Source organism: Ranitomeya variabilis, chromosome 4 (assembly GCF_051348905.1).
Source record: "Ranitomeya variabilis isolate aRanVar5 chromosome 4, aRanVar5.hap1, whole genome shotgun sequence".
NCBI lineage: Eukaryota > Metazoa > Chordata > Amphibia > Anura > Dendrobatidae > Ranitomeya > Ranitomeya variabilis.
Window position 1 is genome coordinate 576,277,735 of NC_135235.1, and position 13,765 is coordinate 576,291,499.

Genomic DNA, 13,765 nt, shown 5'->3' on the forward strand with positions numbered 1-13,765 from the left:
TCCTCCGGTCCGATGCTTGCCGCGACCGGAAGTGACGCGGCCGCCGACCAGAAGTGACGCGGCCGCGTGTCCTGGAGCCGGCAGCGGCTGCTGCACAGAGAGCCCCCGCCGAAACGGCTGCGGCCGCATGCGGGAACAGCCGCCGCTGCAGCAGACAGCGCCCGGGCCGAGAGCCCCAGCAAGGAGAAACGGACCTTGGTCCCAGGAGCAGCGCTACACTGGGGGAGGCTGAGGGACCCCCCATCGCAGGTATCAGCCGCAGATATCTTGCGGCGGGGAAGGGAAAGGCTGGACCCCCCGATCCCCACCATCTGCACAGCACCGTCGGAGGCTACGTCTTGCAGTTCCTATCCGCAGTGGGACAGGAAAAACACTGGTGGGTGGAGTGGGGAGGGTCCTTTTAACTTGTGGTTCCTGTCCCACTGCGGATAAGAAGGACGTCCTCCAATGGTGCTGTCAGGTGGTGGACTGGAAAAAGAATTTTTATTTTCAGGGTTCTGCGTTATGAACTGTAGTGAAACACTTGAAGGTTCAAAGTTTTCACAACACATCTAGATAAGTTCCTTAGGGGGTCTTCTTTCCAAAATGGTGTCACTTGTGGGGGGTTTCAATGTTTAGGCACATCAGGGGCTCTCCAGACGCGACAAGGTGTCCTATCTCAATTACAGTCAATTTTGCACTGAAAAGTCAAATGGCGCTCCTTCCCTTCCGAGCTCTGCCATGCGCCCAAACAGTGGTTTACCCCCACATATGGGGTATCAGCGTACTCAGGACAAATTGCAAAACAACTTTTGGGGTCCAGTTTCTTCTGTTACCCTTGGGAAAATAAAAAATTGGGGGCGAAAACAATTTTTGTGAAAAAATATGATTTATTTTTACGGCTCTACATTATAAACTTCTGTGAAGCACTTGGTGGGTCAAAGTGCTCACTACACATCTAGATAAGTTCTCTAGGAGGTCTACTTTCCAAAATGGTGTCACTTGTGGGGGGTTTCAATGATTAGGCACATCAGGGGCTCTCCAAACGCGACATGGCATCCCATCTCAATTCCAGTCAATTTTGCATTGAAAAGTCAAACGGCGCTCCTTCCCTTCCGAGCTCTGCCATGCGCCCAAACAGTGGTTTACTCCCACACATGGTGTCTCTGCGTACTCAGGACAAATTGTACAACTTCTGGGGTCCAATTTCTCCTGTTACCCTTGGTAAAATAAAACAAATTGGAGCTGAAGTAAATTTTTTGTGAAAAAAAGTTAAATGTTCATTTTTTTTGTTTAACATTCCAAAAATTCCTGTGAAACACCTGAAGGGTTAATAAACTTCTTGAATGTTGTTTTGAGCACCTTGAGATGTGCAGTTTTTAGAATGGTGTCATACTTGGGTATTTTCTATCATATAGACCTTTCAAAGTGACTTCAAATGTGATGTGGTCCCTAAAAAAATGGTGTGAAATTGAGAAATTGCTGGTCAACTTTTAACCCTTAACTCCCTAACAAAAAAAATTTTTGGTTACAAAATTGTGCTGATGTAAAGTAGACATGTGAGAAATGTTACTTATGAAGTATTTTGTGTGACATATCTCTGTGATTTAAGGACATAAAAATTCAAAGTTAGAAAATTGCAAAATTTTCAAAATTTTTGCCAAATTTCCATTTTTTTCACAAATAAATGCAGGTAATATCAAATAAATTTGACCACTATCATGAAGTACAATATGTCACGAGAAAACAATGTCAGAATCCTCAGGATCCGTTGAAGCGTTCCAGAGTTATAACCTCATAAAGGGACAGTGGTCAGAATTGTAAAAATTGGCCCAGTCATTAACGTGCAAACCACCCTTGGGGGTTAATCAGCTGAGATTTAGGGTGATGGTGTTCCTTTGTAAGGCCTGTCCCACACGTCCAGATAATTCCGGTACCGGAAAAAAACGGTACCGGAATTATACGTGTCCGTGTGCCCCTGCGTTTCTGTGGCACATCAGTGTGGCACACGTGTGCCTCCCGTGTGCCCACTGGGTACCACACGCACCGTGCAAGAGACAGCGCTAAAGTTTAGCGCTGTCCCCTGCATCGTGCTGAAGCCGCAATTCATATCTTCTGTGCTGCAGCGTTTGCTCATTTACAGTAATGAATATGCGGCTCCACCCCTATGGGAGGTGGAGCCGCATATTCATGACTGTAATCGGCGGCCCCACGTGACAGCATACAGTAGAAGGTGCGGCCAGGACAGAAAGCAGTGACAGCCAACGAGGGAGCCGGGTGAGTATTTTCAGAACAGCGGGGGGGCGCACAGGGGGTGGGGACATGGAGCTTTATTTTAAACACGAAATACCACAAAAAAATGAATTATTCATATCTTCTTTACAGCAAACGCTGCTGCACAGAAGATATGAATCGCGGCTTCAGCACCATGTGGGGGGGACAGCGCTTACTGGAGCGCTGTCTCCTGCACGGCACACGGAGAACGTCCGTGTGCGGTACGTGTTTTACACGGACCCATTGACTTTAATGGGTCCGTGTAATACGTGCGCTCCCACGAACACTGACATGTCTCCGTGTTTGGCACACGGAGACACGGTTCGCAAAAAATCAATGACATCTGCACAGATGCATTGATTTTAATGTGTCTACGTGTGTCAGTGGCTCCGGTACATGAGGAAACTGTCACCTCACGTACCGGAGCCACTGACGTGTGAAACCGGCCTAAAGGAGGGGAGGTGATAGATTGAGGATTCTAAAGAAGAAATTAAATGGATTTCCACCCTTGGTACGTTATATCCAAGGTGGCTCAATCTTGATTACAATCTACAGATTTTGTGTATCTTGAATCCTTTGTAGAAGGGAAACTTTCTGGGGTGTATTTGAAAATTTCCTTTTTTCTCTTTTTTTCATTTTTTTGTTTTATTATTTTTTGGTATTTGTTTTCAGATGTTGTCACTGATGATGGGGAGTGAGAAGCTGACATGGGAAATTGGAGCCTGAAAATTGGACCTTAACCCCTTCACCCCCGGAGCTTTTTTCGTTTTTTGCACCCCTCCTTCCCAGAGCCATAACTTTTTTATTTTTCCGTCAATATGGCCATGGGAGGGCTTATTTTTTGCGGGACGAGATGTACTTTTGAACGATACCATTGGTTTTACCATGTAACAGAAAACGGGAAAAAAAATCCAAGTGCAATGAAATTGCAAAAAAAGTGCAATCTCACACTTGTTTTTTGTTTGGCTTTTTTGCTACGTTCACCAAATGCTAAAACTGACCTGCTATTATGATTCTCCAGGTCATTACGACTTCACAGACACCTAACATGACTAGGTTCTCTTTTATCTAAGTGGTAAAAAAAAATCCACAATTTGCTAAAAAAAAGAAAAAAAAATTGCGCCATTTTCCGATACCTGTAGCGTCTCCAATTTTCATGATCTGGGGTCAGGTAAGGGCTTATTTTTTTGCGTGCCGAGCTGGCATTTTTATTGATACCATTTTGGTGCAGATACGTTCTTTTGATCGCCCGTTATTGCATTTTAATGCAATGTTGCGGCTACCAAAAAATCGTAATTTTGGCGTTTTGATTTTTTTTTCTCGCTACGCCATTTAGCAATCAGGTTAATCCTTTGTTTTTATTGATAGATCGGGCGATTCTGAACGCGGGGATACCAAATATGTTTAGGTTTGATTTTTTTTTAATTGTTTTATTTTGATTGGGGCGAAAGGGGGCTGATTTGAACTTTTATATATTTATTTTTAAACTTTTTTTTAAATTTTTTTGGCATGCTTCTATAGCCTCCATAGGAGGCTAGAAGCATGCACTACACGATCGCCTCTGCTACATAGAGGTGAAGCACAGATCACCTCTATGTAGCAGAAATGCTGGGTTGCTTTGAACGCCGACCACAGGGTGGCGCTCAAAGCAAAAGGCCATCAATAACCATAGAGGTCTCAAGGAGACCTCTGGTTGTTATGGCAATGCACCGCTGACCCCCGATCATGTGACGGGGTCAGCGGTGTGAGCACTTCCGGCCGGGAGTGCTTGTTAAATGCCGCTGTCAGTGTTTGACAGCGGCATTTAACTAGTTAATGGGCGCGGGCGGATCACGATTCCGCTCACGCTCATTGCGTGCACATGTCAGCTGTACAAAACAGCTGACATGTCGCGGCTTTGAGGTGGGCTCACCACCGGAGCCCACCTCAAAGCGGTGGTTCTGCCAGCTGACGTACTATTCAGTCAGCTGGCAGAAAGGGGTTAATGTTATTTGATATGTTTGTATATTTTCTTATGCCTTTTTTCTCTCCTGGTGGTCATGTGACAATATAGATGGAAAGTGTTTAGCAGGACTCACCGTGCCTGTTATTGGGCTACATATGCTGTGAAAGACAATTCTTATGTTGGGGCTGGAGCCACAGATCTATATTTTCACTGACATGGATATGTCTGAAGTGTTTGTGCAATATGAGCATATATTATGATGTATAGTGTGGCCCTTTAAAAAGGGTGGCTTCCTTTGTATGCTGTCAGGTGATTATGTCACCATGGGGATGGCAGGACGCTTATTCCTGAGGATGTGCGGGCGCATGGACTGCGGTGCCAGTGAGCGGCCATGTGATGTGATCATGTGGGCGCTTCCTGGCTCCAGCGCTCTATTGCACATCCGCGAGCAGCGCGTACACACAGATCGGGTGATGGCCAATGGAGTCCCGGGTTAGAAATGCCAGAACAGTGTGAGTAGCTCAGATTGGCCGGTTTGAGCACCATGAGTTGTGCGAGCAACGATTGGTTAGAGGTGTAAACAAAATGGGGCGAGTCCTGATTGGGATTTGGTTTCCATAACAATGTGCTCAGATTTATATTTAATTGGTTGTTTGTCTGACAGTGTGACTTTTTGTAAAATTTCTTGTTGTATTTTTTTCTTTTTATGTGTTTTTTGCTAAGACTTTGTTCGATTATATAGTGGGAATAAGGAGTTTGGAAAAATAATTGCTTATTATGTGTATATTTGTATTAAAGCAAAGTAGGCAGTACCTTGTGAGTGATTGGTGTGCATGTGCCACCACACTATATAAGGCTGCCATTTTATGTTTTGTATATGCTTGACAAAGACCTATTGTGGTCGAAACGTTGCATGATGGCAGAATAAAGCTCTTTTAACCTTTCATCACCTGGATGGGATACTGTTCCTTTTTTGTACTGGATCTATATATTTAATCGTCTAAAGGGTAGATTGGTCGCGGCCGGCTATATACTGCTATATATATTCGGCTATATACTACTTGGCTGTCTGTGTTACGTGGGCTGTTATACACTGTGTGGGCTGTGCTATATACTACGTGGGCTGTGCTATATACTACGTGGCTCCTATATACTACGTGGCTGTTATATACTACGTGGCTGTTATATACTACGTAGCTGTTATATACTACGTAGCTGTGTTATATACTACGTAGCTGTGTTATATACTACGTAGCTGTGTTATATACTACGTAGCTGTGTTATATACTATGTGGATGCTCTATACTACGTGGCTCCTATATACTGCGTGGCTGTGCTATATACTGCATGGCTGTTTGTGTTACGTGGGCTGTACTATGTGGCTGCTATATACATACATATTCTAGAATACCCGATGCGTTAGAATCGGGCCACCATCTAGTATTCTATAATCTGCTTTATTCCAGCTATCAATGGTGGTCATTTGTCAGAGACATAGAGCTCTCCGTCCCCACACAAACCTCAAAATTATAATTGCACAAATCTAAAAGGGTTTTTATAAAAGCATTCCAAGTGGAGTTCCCCTTTAAGGCCATGTTCAGTATTTTACGGCAGTATTCAAAAACAAAAATCAGGAGTGGGTGAAAATTACAGAAGTGGTGCATATGTTTCTATTATACTTTTCCTATGTCTGTTCCACTCCTGATTTTGGCTTACAAATACTGAGGTATATTACTGACAAAATACTGGATGTGTGAACATGGCTTAAGTCTCAAACATTACAACACTAACATTAGTTCATTTTTTTGGCGAATCTTCACACATGATTTTGGAGTAAGTTCTGAAATATTTCCCTTAAAGAAGAGTATACAAATGAAAGAAAATAAATGAACAATTAAGTGAAAATTAACCATAGAAGATATTTATTCTACTTACAAAATTAACATTTGCATTTGAAATGTTCAGTGATATTCTTCCATATAAAACTCTAATATACACAAACACCAGCGTTATTAGTTTCCTCCAATTCCTGAATGGAGATCATTAACTTAAAAATTTCTAGGCAATAAGATTGGTTATTGTGGTATCACCAAATGTATGTAATTTATGAGAAGAGTGTACTTATTGGGCATCTGGGAGTGAAGCCTTTAGAGATGTTAAAACCGCACCCCTGTCAACAGATTGCGTGTGGTACTGCACCTCATCCCTTTATTTCAAGACAGTCAAGTTGCAATACCAAAAGCAACCCAGACAGCAGCGGTGTGTTTTTTGTTTTTTTAAATAAAGCAGCCATGTTTTCTATTCTGGACAATCCCTTTAAATCTGCATATGTCTTTGCCCACATTCCTATTATTGTATTGCATATGCTGTGCCAATGGAAAAAAAGGGCCACAGGATGTACATCAACTCCTTGGAGGAACTCAACGCATTAACCTTTAGTCAAAATTTCATCCTGACCAGCAGCAACAGATAAATTCCATGGTGTATTAATGAAGAAAACCTCCTGATGTTTCCTTACAAAACCATTGGGATGAATTTATAAGTATCTACAGGTACAGCCCTATACTTAGTACAGGGCTCTATTGTTTTAAGCCAGAAAATTACAATGTTTTATTAAACCGCTCGAGAACAGAAGTATGAACTCTCCTGTTATATATAATTAACACCGACTTATCCAGAACTAGGGTAGAAAAAAATGAACATATAAAAAAGTTATACATATTGGGGGTGGGAACAACAAGATGAGGGTCAGCATCATATTTTCCCAGTACCTGTAGACCAGTGTGTGTGACAGAAAATCTTGACCCTCAATTGCGGGAAGTGATATACATATATTATATATATATATAAAAAAAATGACTATGTACACATATATACATTATTACAGTTCTGCATCTTGCGGTTTAAAAAGTTTGTCACGTATGATTCGAAGGTGCAGGCTCATTTGTTGAGCTCTTGGAAGAGTCTCTTATTCTATCGCTTTTACAGTCTTTGTTGTTCTCACTGCTTTTGCTGCTGACTGTGCGATCTCGTCCTCGATCTCTATCCCGTTCTCTTGTTCTCTCTCGATCTCTTTCTCGTTCACGGTCTCGATCTCTCTCCCTGTCTCTATCACGATCCCTACTTCGAGACCTTTCCCGGTCCCTACTCCTTGATCGATCTCTACGTCTATATGAATCTCTATCACGATCTCTATGCCTGTCTCTGTCTCTGTCTCTGTCACGATCTCTCTCACGCTCTCGTTCCCGCTCTCTGTCGCTGTCCCTATCTCGTTCTCTGTCCCTATCTCGTTCTCTGTCCCTATCTCGCTCCCTGTCTCTTTCTCTTCCTCTGTCCCGATCTCTGATTCTGTCTCTATCCCTGGTTCTATCCCATTCTCGCTTTTCTAATTCCTTATCTCCATCTCTGTTTTTTTCCAACTCTCGATTTGACTCTCTTGTTCTTGGTCTATCATAATCTCTGTTTCTTTCTAAATTTCTCTCTCTGTTCCAGTTTCTACCACGGTCTCTATCCCACTGTACATCAGTTTCCCTTTCCCTTCTTCTCTCATCAAACCCTTGACTTGGTGCATGTTCAGATGGTTCTGGTTCATTAGCTCCCTCAAAGTTTCGAGGTCTTCCCTCTAAACCTTGACTGCGTTGGTCTTTATTTTGTCTGAAGCTGTTAGATCCCCAGTGATCTGGATCTTGCCTATGTTCTGTAAAATCCTTATGGGAATCTGATTCAGGCTTGTCCCAGTTTTCAGATCTGTGCAGAGGCGGTATTGTTGGAAGCTCAAGCAAAGGACGAGGTCTTGTTTGTTGATGCTCCAAAAATCTAGATGGAGCTGGACCTCGCTCTCCACTGTAAGCGATTGGAGCAGAAACTCGCTGATTTGGATGTAAGGGTGGTGATTTAGTACTGGGATCGTCTAGCAAATGAGGTGAAGTAACCCTTGGGCCAGGATAGTTACCTGAACCCCGTAAGTCATCAAATTTATTTTGATATTGTCCTCTTGGAGGGAAATGAGATGGTGCAGGTGCTCTAAACGATCCCTGAATTTGTGTACTTCTAGCTGTTCTAAGTGGATCATCAAAACTGAATGGTTGTGTTCGTCCTCCAATTAATGGGCCATCAAATCTTGTACCAACATCATATCTAGGTGGTCCATCAAACCTTGGATGTGCATTATCTGGCACACCAAAACGTGAATCTTCAAATTCTAAATGTGGACTGTTTTGTCTGTCAAATCTAGGTGGTGACAGTCCCTTTTGGGTGGAAAAATGATTAACAGGTACTCTGTCTCTAAAGGGATGAAGTGGTTGATGACGAAAGTGCTCAGACATAACAGACCCAAGTCCTTTTTTCTCAGGGTTTTGTTCAGACTGAAGGCCGCCATATCCTTCTAAATCTGTTGGAAATTTGTCTTCAGAAAACATGGAGGATGTCCGTAATCCTGCATTAGCCATTAACAGTGGTCTCTGTTCACCAAACAGTGGTGATAGGTCATGTTGTGGTGGACACAGTACTGAATTATTAACGAGATGTCTACTTTTAGACTCCTCCATAAAGGAGGCTGCCTGGCTCTTTTGTTGTGCAAAAATGACTTCTTTTGGAAGTTCAAGATGATTAGGCAGATTTCCTTGAGGAAGAACATGGCTATCAAAATTTTGAGATTCCATGACCCATGCTGGCTCTTGTACTAAAGGAAAACACACTGGGTTAGCAGTAAATGGAGGAGTCTGTAATAATGGTGGAATACCTTCAGGTGTTGGTAATAGTACTTTGCGAGGGGGTTTAGGCATATCTATTGAAGTTTCAGATGTAAAAGCTGCATCTTGTACATTATTCCAAGGTGCATCATCCTCTTGCTTAATGTTTTTTTCAACCTCAAGAATGACTTCAGATTGTTCAGAGACATCCAGAGAAACGAAACCATTTGCCCCTTCTGCACTGGAAAATGGCTTTACTTCAGGGATAGACATACTGGTTTCAGGTGAAAGCGGTTCAGCTTGTTTCTCACTTGAAAACAGTGTGCTCGGAATATCATCAATGTCTACATACATTCCTTTTGTTGCAGCTTGTCGAGGATCCCTGGCCTGTCTAGGATCTCTGCTAGTACTCATAAACTGTTCTGAAGCTGCACTCATGGTAGCATTAATTGTACTCGACTCTCGCTGGAAGAATTCATTCTTAATTACAGAAGATTTTGGAGGAGGTGACATTAACGCATCAGAGACAGAGAAATGAGCCATAGACACGCCTACAGCTGCTCTTTGCTGCCTTAGAGCTTCTTCCTGTTCCTCCAGTTGTCTTTTTTGCTCTTCTATCTGCTTGTTCAGTTCGTCTAACATTTTTTGTTGTTCCAAGAGAGTGGATGAATCAGAAGCATTGCTCAGCAACTCTGCTCCTACTTCCACAGGTGGCTTGATTTTACTTGCAGCAGTCATTCTATTAGGCAAATCATCGACGGGAACTTTAGCTTCTTCCAAAATGGTTTCATCCTCTGGATCATAGGCTTCTTCATCATATAAATTTTCACAAGGCTGTTCTGGTTCATAGGGAGTTTCATTATCATCGTCAACTTCTGAAGTATCAAATGCTTTTTCTGGATCATACTCTTCTTCTGGATCATAGGGTCTATCGTTATCCTCCTCTTCTAAAGCTTTTTCTTTTGTCAATTGACCAAACTGCTGTACAATGGGGTCTACAAACCCTTTGTCAGCTACAGGCTCCACAGAAGTGCTGGTTCTAACAGCAGTTACTGCAGTAGTGCTTGAGGTTTCAGCCTTATCGGATCCTTTTCTAAAGAGAGTCTTCAAAATGTGCTCTAGTGGCGTTGAAGTCTTTGACGTTGATGGAGATTGTTCAGCTATTGGTGGTGGAGAGTTACAGGTAGTGTTGGATGCAGAGATAGCATCAGCTCTTGAAGGTGGCAGAGTAACAGCAGGAGGAGCTACTTTAGCAACAGATTCTGTAATAGGAGGTGGGGATCCTGGCGGTGTGGTGCTTTGAGTTATATCACTTGAGTATGACTGAAATTTCTGGGGTTTCTTTTCTACTTGAGATAGGACTGGTATTTTTGTAAAATTTAAGATATCCATCTCTTCCTGGCTTGGAGCTTTGATTCGCTTTTCTTCTACTTTATCTGGTTCACTTGGAACTGGGCGCTTGTTTCTCTGACAAATGACCAATCCCAGGATCAAGTTTGGACGTGTTGATTCAAGGCCTATAATCACAAGATAAGAGATAACATAAAAAAAGGTGCATTTTTATGTGGTCCCTATTGCATTATGCTAATAAATTTGTTCTCTTAGGCATGTGCACATTTTATACTAGGCTATGAAGAATGTACAGAATTGCCAGACAGGCTCTACGGGTAAACTGCATGTGAAAATAGGAAGTATGGGGTAATTACAATTCTGCGTGGTCATTGGCGGAGGAGCTGTACAAGAGTATATGTAGTTTACTGTTCATCAGGTCTTCTCCAGGTGCTCAGCTTTACTTATAACAGGACACAGGAAAAAGGAGCCAGATACTAAATTGTTCTGAAATGTGGAATTCCCTAATGTCTTTATTATTTGGATTTTGACTACAGAAGTTAGTGAAATTAGTTTTGAGATGGCAGATTTGTTGAAGAATCTTCTGCAATAGAAAATATGTTCTGTTTATAACTAGCAAGTGGATTAAAAAAAAAAAGTCCCATTCAGATGAATGGATCAGTTGCTGAAATTTTTGCAACTAATCTGCCAAGTGTGAATATTTCCTTACTAAAGAACTGTACCATTCAATAGTTAAAAGTCTCAGCAGCATGCAAAGTGAATGTAGTGATCAAGCCACATAGGGCTAGGCATAGTCTAATTAAGGAGCTCACATTGACTGATCTAACCGAGACATTTTGGGGCCTGGAATGAGTTTGCAGCACTTGCATAATAAAAGATCTTCCCTTGTAATCACCGATGTTCAAGTTGTGAAGAATATCTGAAATATGTAGCTTTTGTGATTTGCTTATTTGATTTTTTTCCTTTAATATTTCTTATTTTTCTGTTGGGTTTTCAGTGGTTCTGGAGTCTACGATTGTAGTTTTTCCATTTGAGGTTCTACAGGCAGATTTTGGACAGATGAATCGAGTACGAGTTCTTCCAAAGCGGCACCAGTGAAGAGGAGGCTCAAACGTCGAATGCTGCACAGAGGCCAGGATCAATGTCTTAGCTGTTCTTATACGTGAAACTAGTCAACATTTATAAGCCTGAGTCCGCAAGTGGATGTACATTTCTGAAGTTAACCAGACAATGACCACATTTTGCAAAAATAATTTATTACAATTTCTTTTGAAAAAAGGAAACAATGGACATGAAACTGACATTCCAGATCATATGAGCATAACAGGTTCAATACTTACCTCAATCTTTGTCTAAAAAAAGATAATAAAGGTTTTTGCTTTTTTCTTTCTTTCAAGCACACACTTCTTACCTGGTCCCTCAAAGGGCAAGAGTTTTGATGGAATTGGGTCCTTTGCACTTAATGGGATGAGATAAAGGTCCTTAATGTGTCTGTTGTTGTTAGCGACTACTCCAAAACGACCACGGCTGCTAAAATATGAGTAAAGGGAGATGTATGCCACCTCTTCCTCTTCTGTGGCAGGGTGAAAACGGATCAAAGACAATTCCTAGAAACCAAGAACACAACAGTAATGCTAAATAAATGCCTAGGGTTTCTTCAATCAGACATCAGCCAGTCAGCATAGATGTCAATGCCTTTAGATTTTCCGGAATAGATGGTCACCATGCCTACCTTTGACAAAGAGGACTTCAGTTTGCCTACGTAATCCCATACAGTTTTTGGAGATATTCTACCACCTATATGGATGGTATCTGGCAAGTCCTACAGTAGACACAGACATGAGAGCATTAGATACCAAATATTTGAACCCTATGGTTTACTAAAATATTAATTTATACAGACAAAAGACTGAATACAAACCTCGTTCAAATACTCAATAGAGCCAGAGACGGGGAATGCTTTGGTAACAAACTTGGCCACAGACTGCATGTTTATGAATCCTTTCCATATCGGACTCATGTGAGAGAGGAAAAGGGATGTATCTCCATCTTGATTTGACCGGACATTTGACGAGCTGTAAAGATGTAACCATGAAAAGGTCAGCAAGTTGCAGCCATACACTTACAAATGATATCCTACCCGATGATTAAAGGCTAATGAGATTGGCCCACCAAGGGGGTTCATGGCAATTAAGAGCTCTCTGAATCAGTTCATGTCATGTAAAGCTTTGCCCGCTTCCAACAGATGTGCAGCTCCTGTCCAAACTAAGTAATCATAAAAATCACTAAGTCTTATGTCTCCTAATCTTCTATAAATTTAAAGTGTATATTACTACTCCCATCACATCTAGTTTAGGCAAAATCTAAGCATAACAGGCTTGTTTCCTGGAATGGAGAAAAAGCAGCACACCCATCTATATACTGATGAGAAGATTCAGATCCTCTTCATATTGTGGGCAATACCACACAAACATAGGTGAAGGCTATAATCCCCGCATACGGCAATATAGAGGACTTGCTCACGCCTTGCTTCATTTTCTCATAGGGTGGGCGGTATATAGTGCAGTAGTCTTCTTATGGGAATGATGTGCAAGGAAAGACATGGAATTTGATATCGTCTGACAATGTGTTCTCTTTAGGAAAGGTTTCTCTGCTTGCCTTTAATGGGTTCAAGACTAAATTTGGTAGGAAATGTATGGATCTTTTTTGGTTGGTAATATTTGAAACCCCCCCAATTCCCATGGGCCAAGTATACAGCCTTTTGTAAGGCTTGATCCAGAGATACCTTATGATCACACTGACATGCGCCACATAACGTGAATCACCGGCACTTGCCTCATAGCTAGGAGTTCACATCTTGTGACCATAACGTGCAGTGGATGTCCGATTTCATCTTAAAGTGAGACTGGCAAATTCAAAATGTATTGGCTATGTTCACATGTTGCTTTTTTTATGCAAGTTTTCAGCTACGTTTCACAGTACCAACAAAGTCAATATTTCAGAAATCTCAGGCACACACCTTTTTTTTTTCCTGAATGTTTTGTCATAAGAGCATGGTTTTTGCAAAATGCAGCATTTCACTTGTTTCAGTGTTTTTTACCCATTGAAAGCAAAGGGTGGTACAAAGAACGCAGGTATCAGGTTTTGCTGCATTTTTGGTGCCAAAACCTGATGAAGTTGAATCAGATTTTTTTTTTGTGCACTGAACTTTATCAGCATGCAAGGAGACAAATGTAACCTGATAGAACTTCATAAAAAAAATGCAGCAAAACTTGCTTTTTGTAAGCAGCTTAAGCTTGGCATTAAAAAAAAACAAAAAAAAACAGCACAGCAAAAATGCAACGTGAACATGGCCTTGGGCAGTCTGCAGTCACTGTGGATCTGCTGGCCAGAATTTGGATCCTGAAGTAATTCCACAGGAGGAGCTGCCAAATATAGGACTGATTGAAAAGCTGAAGAAAGCAGTGATATCTTTGGCTGCATTCAGCATAGTTGTTTTGGGATGGGTAATATTCCACACGCACAA

At 41.7% G+C, this 13,765-nt stretch overlaps 1 protein-coding gene across 3 annotated transcripts in view; it reads right to left on the reverse strand.

Annotated features, from left to right (window-relative positions):
• Positions 1-6,097: 6,097 nt before the first annotated feature.
• DIDO1 (death inducer-obliterator 1) overlaps positions 6,098-13,765 on the reverse strand; it is an 81,800-nt gene continuing 74,132 nt past the window's right edge. For all 3 annotated transcript variants that reach the window (XM_077252906.1, XM_077252907.1, XM_077252905.1), the window contains 4 exons: positions 12,161-12,314; positions 11,972-12,061; positions 11,651-11,846; positions 6,098-10,406 (listed from right to left, as the gene is read on the reverse strand). In XM_077252906.1, coding sequence (XP_077109021.1) covers positions 7,114-10,406; positions 11,651-11,846; positions 11,972-12,061; positions 12,161-12,314 — 3,733 coding nt within the window. In that variant the 3' untranslated portion in view covers positions 6,098-7,113. The remainder of the gene's footprint in view (positions 10,407-11,650; positions 11,847-11,971; positions 12,062-12,160; positions 12,315-13,765) is intronic.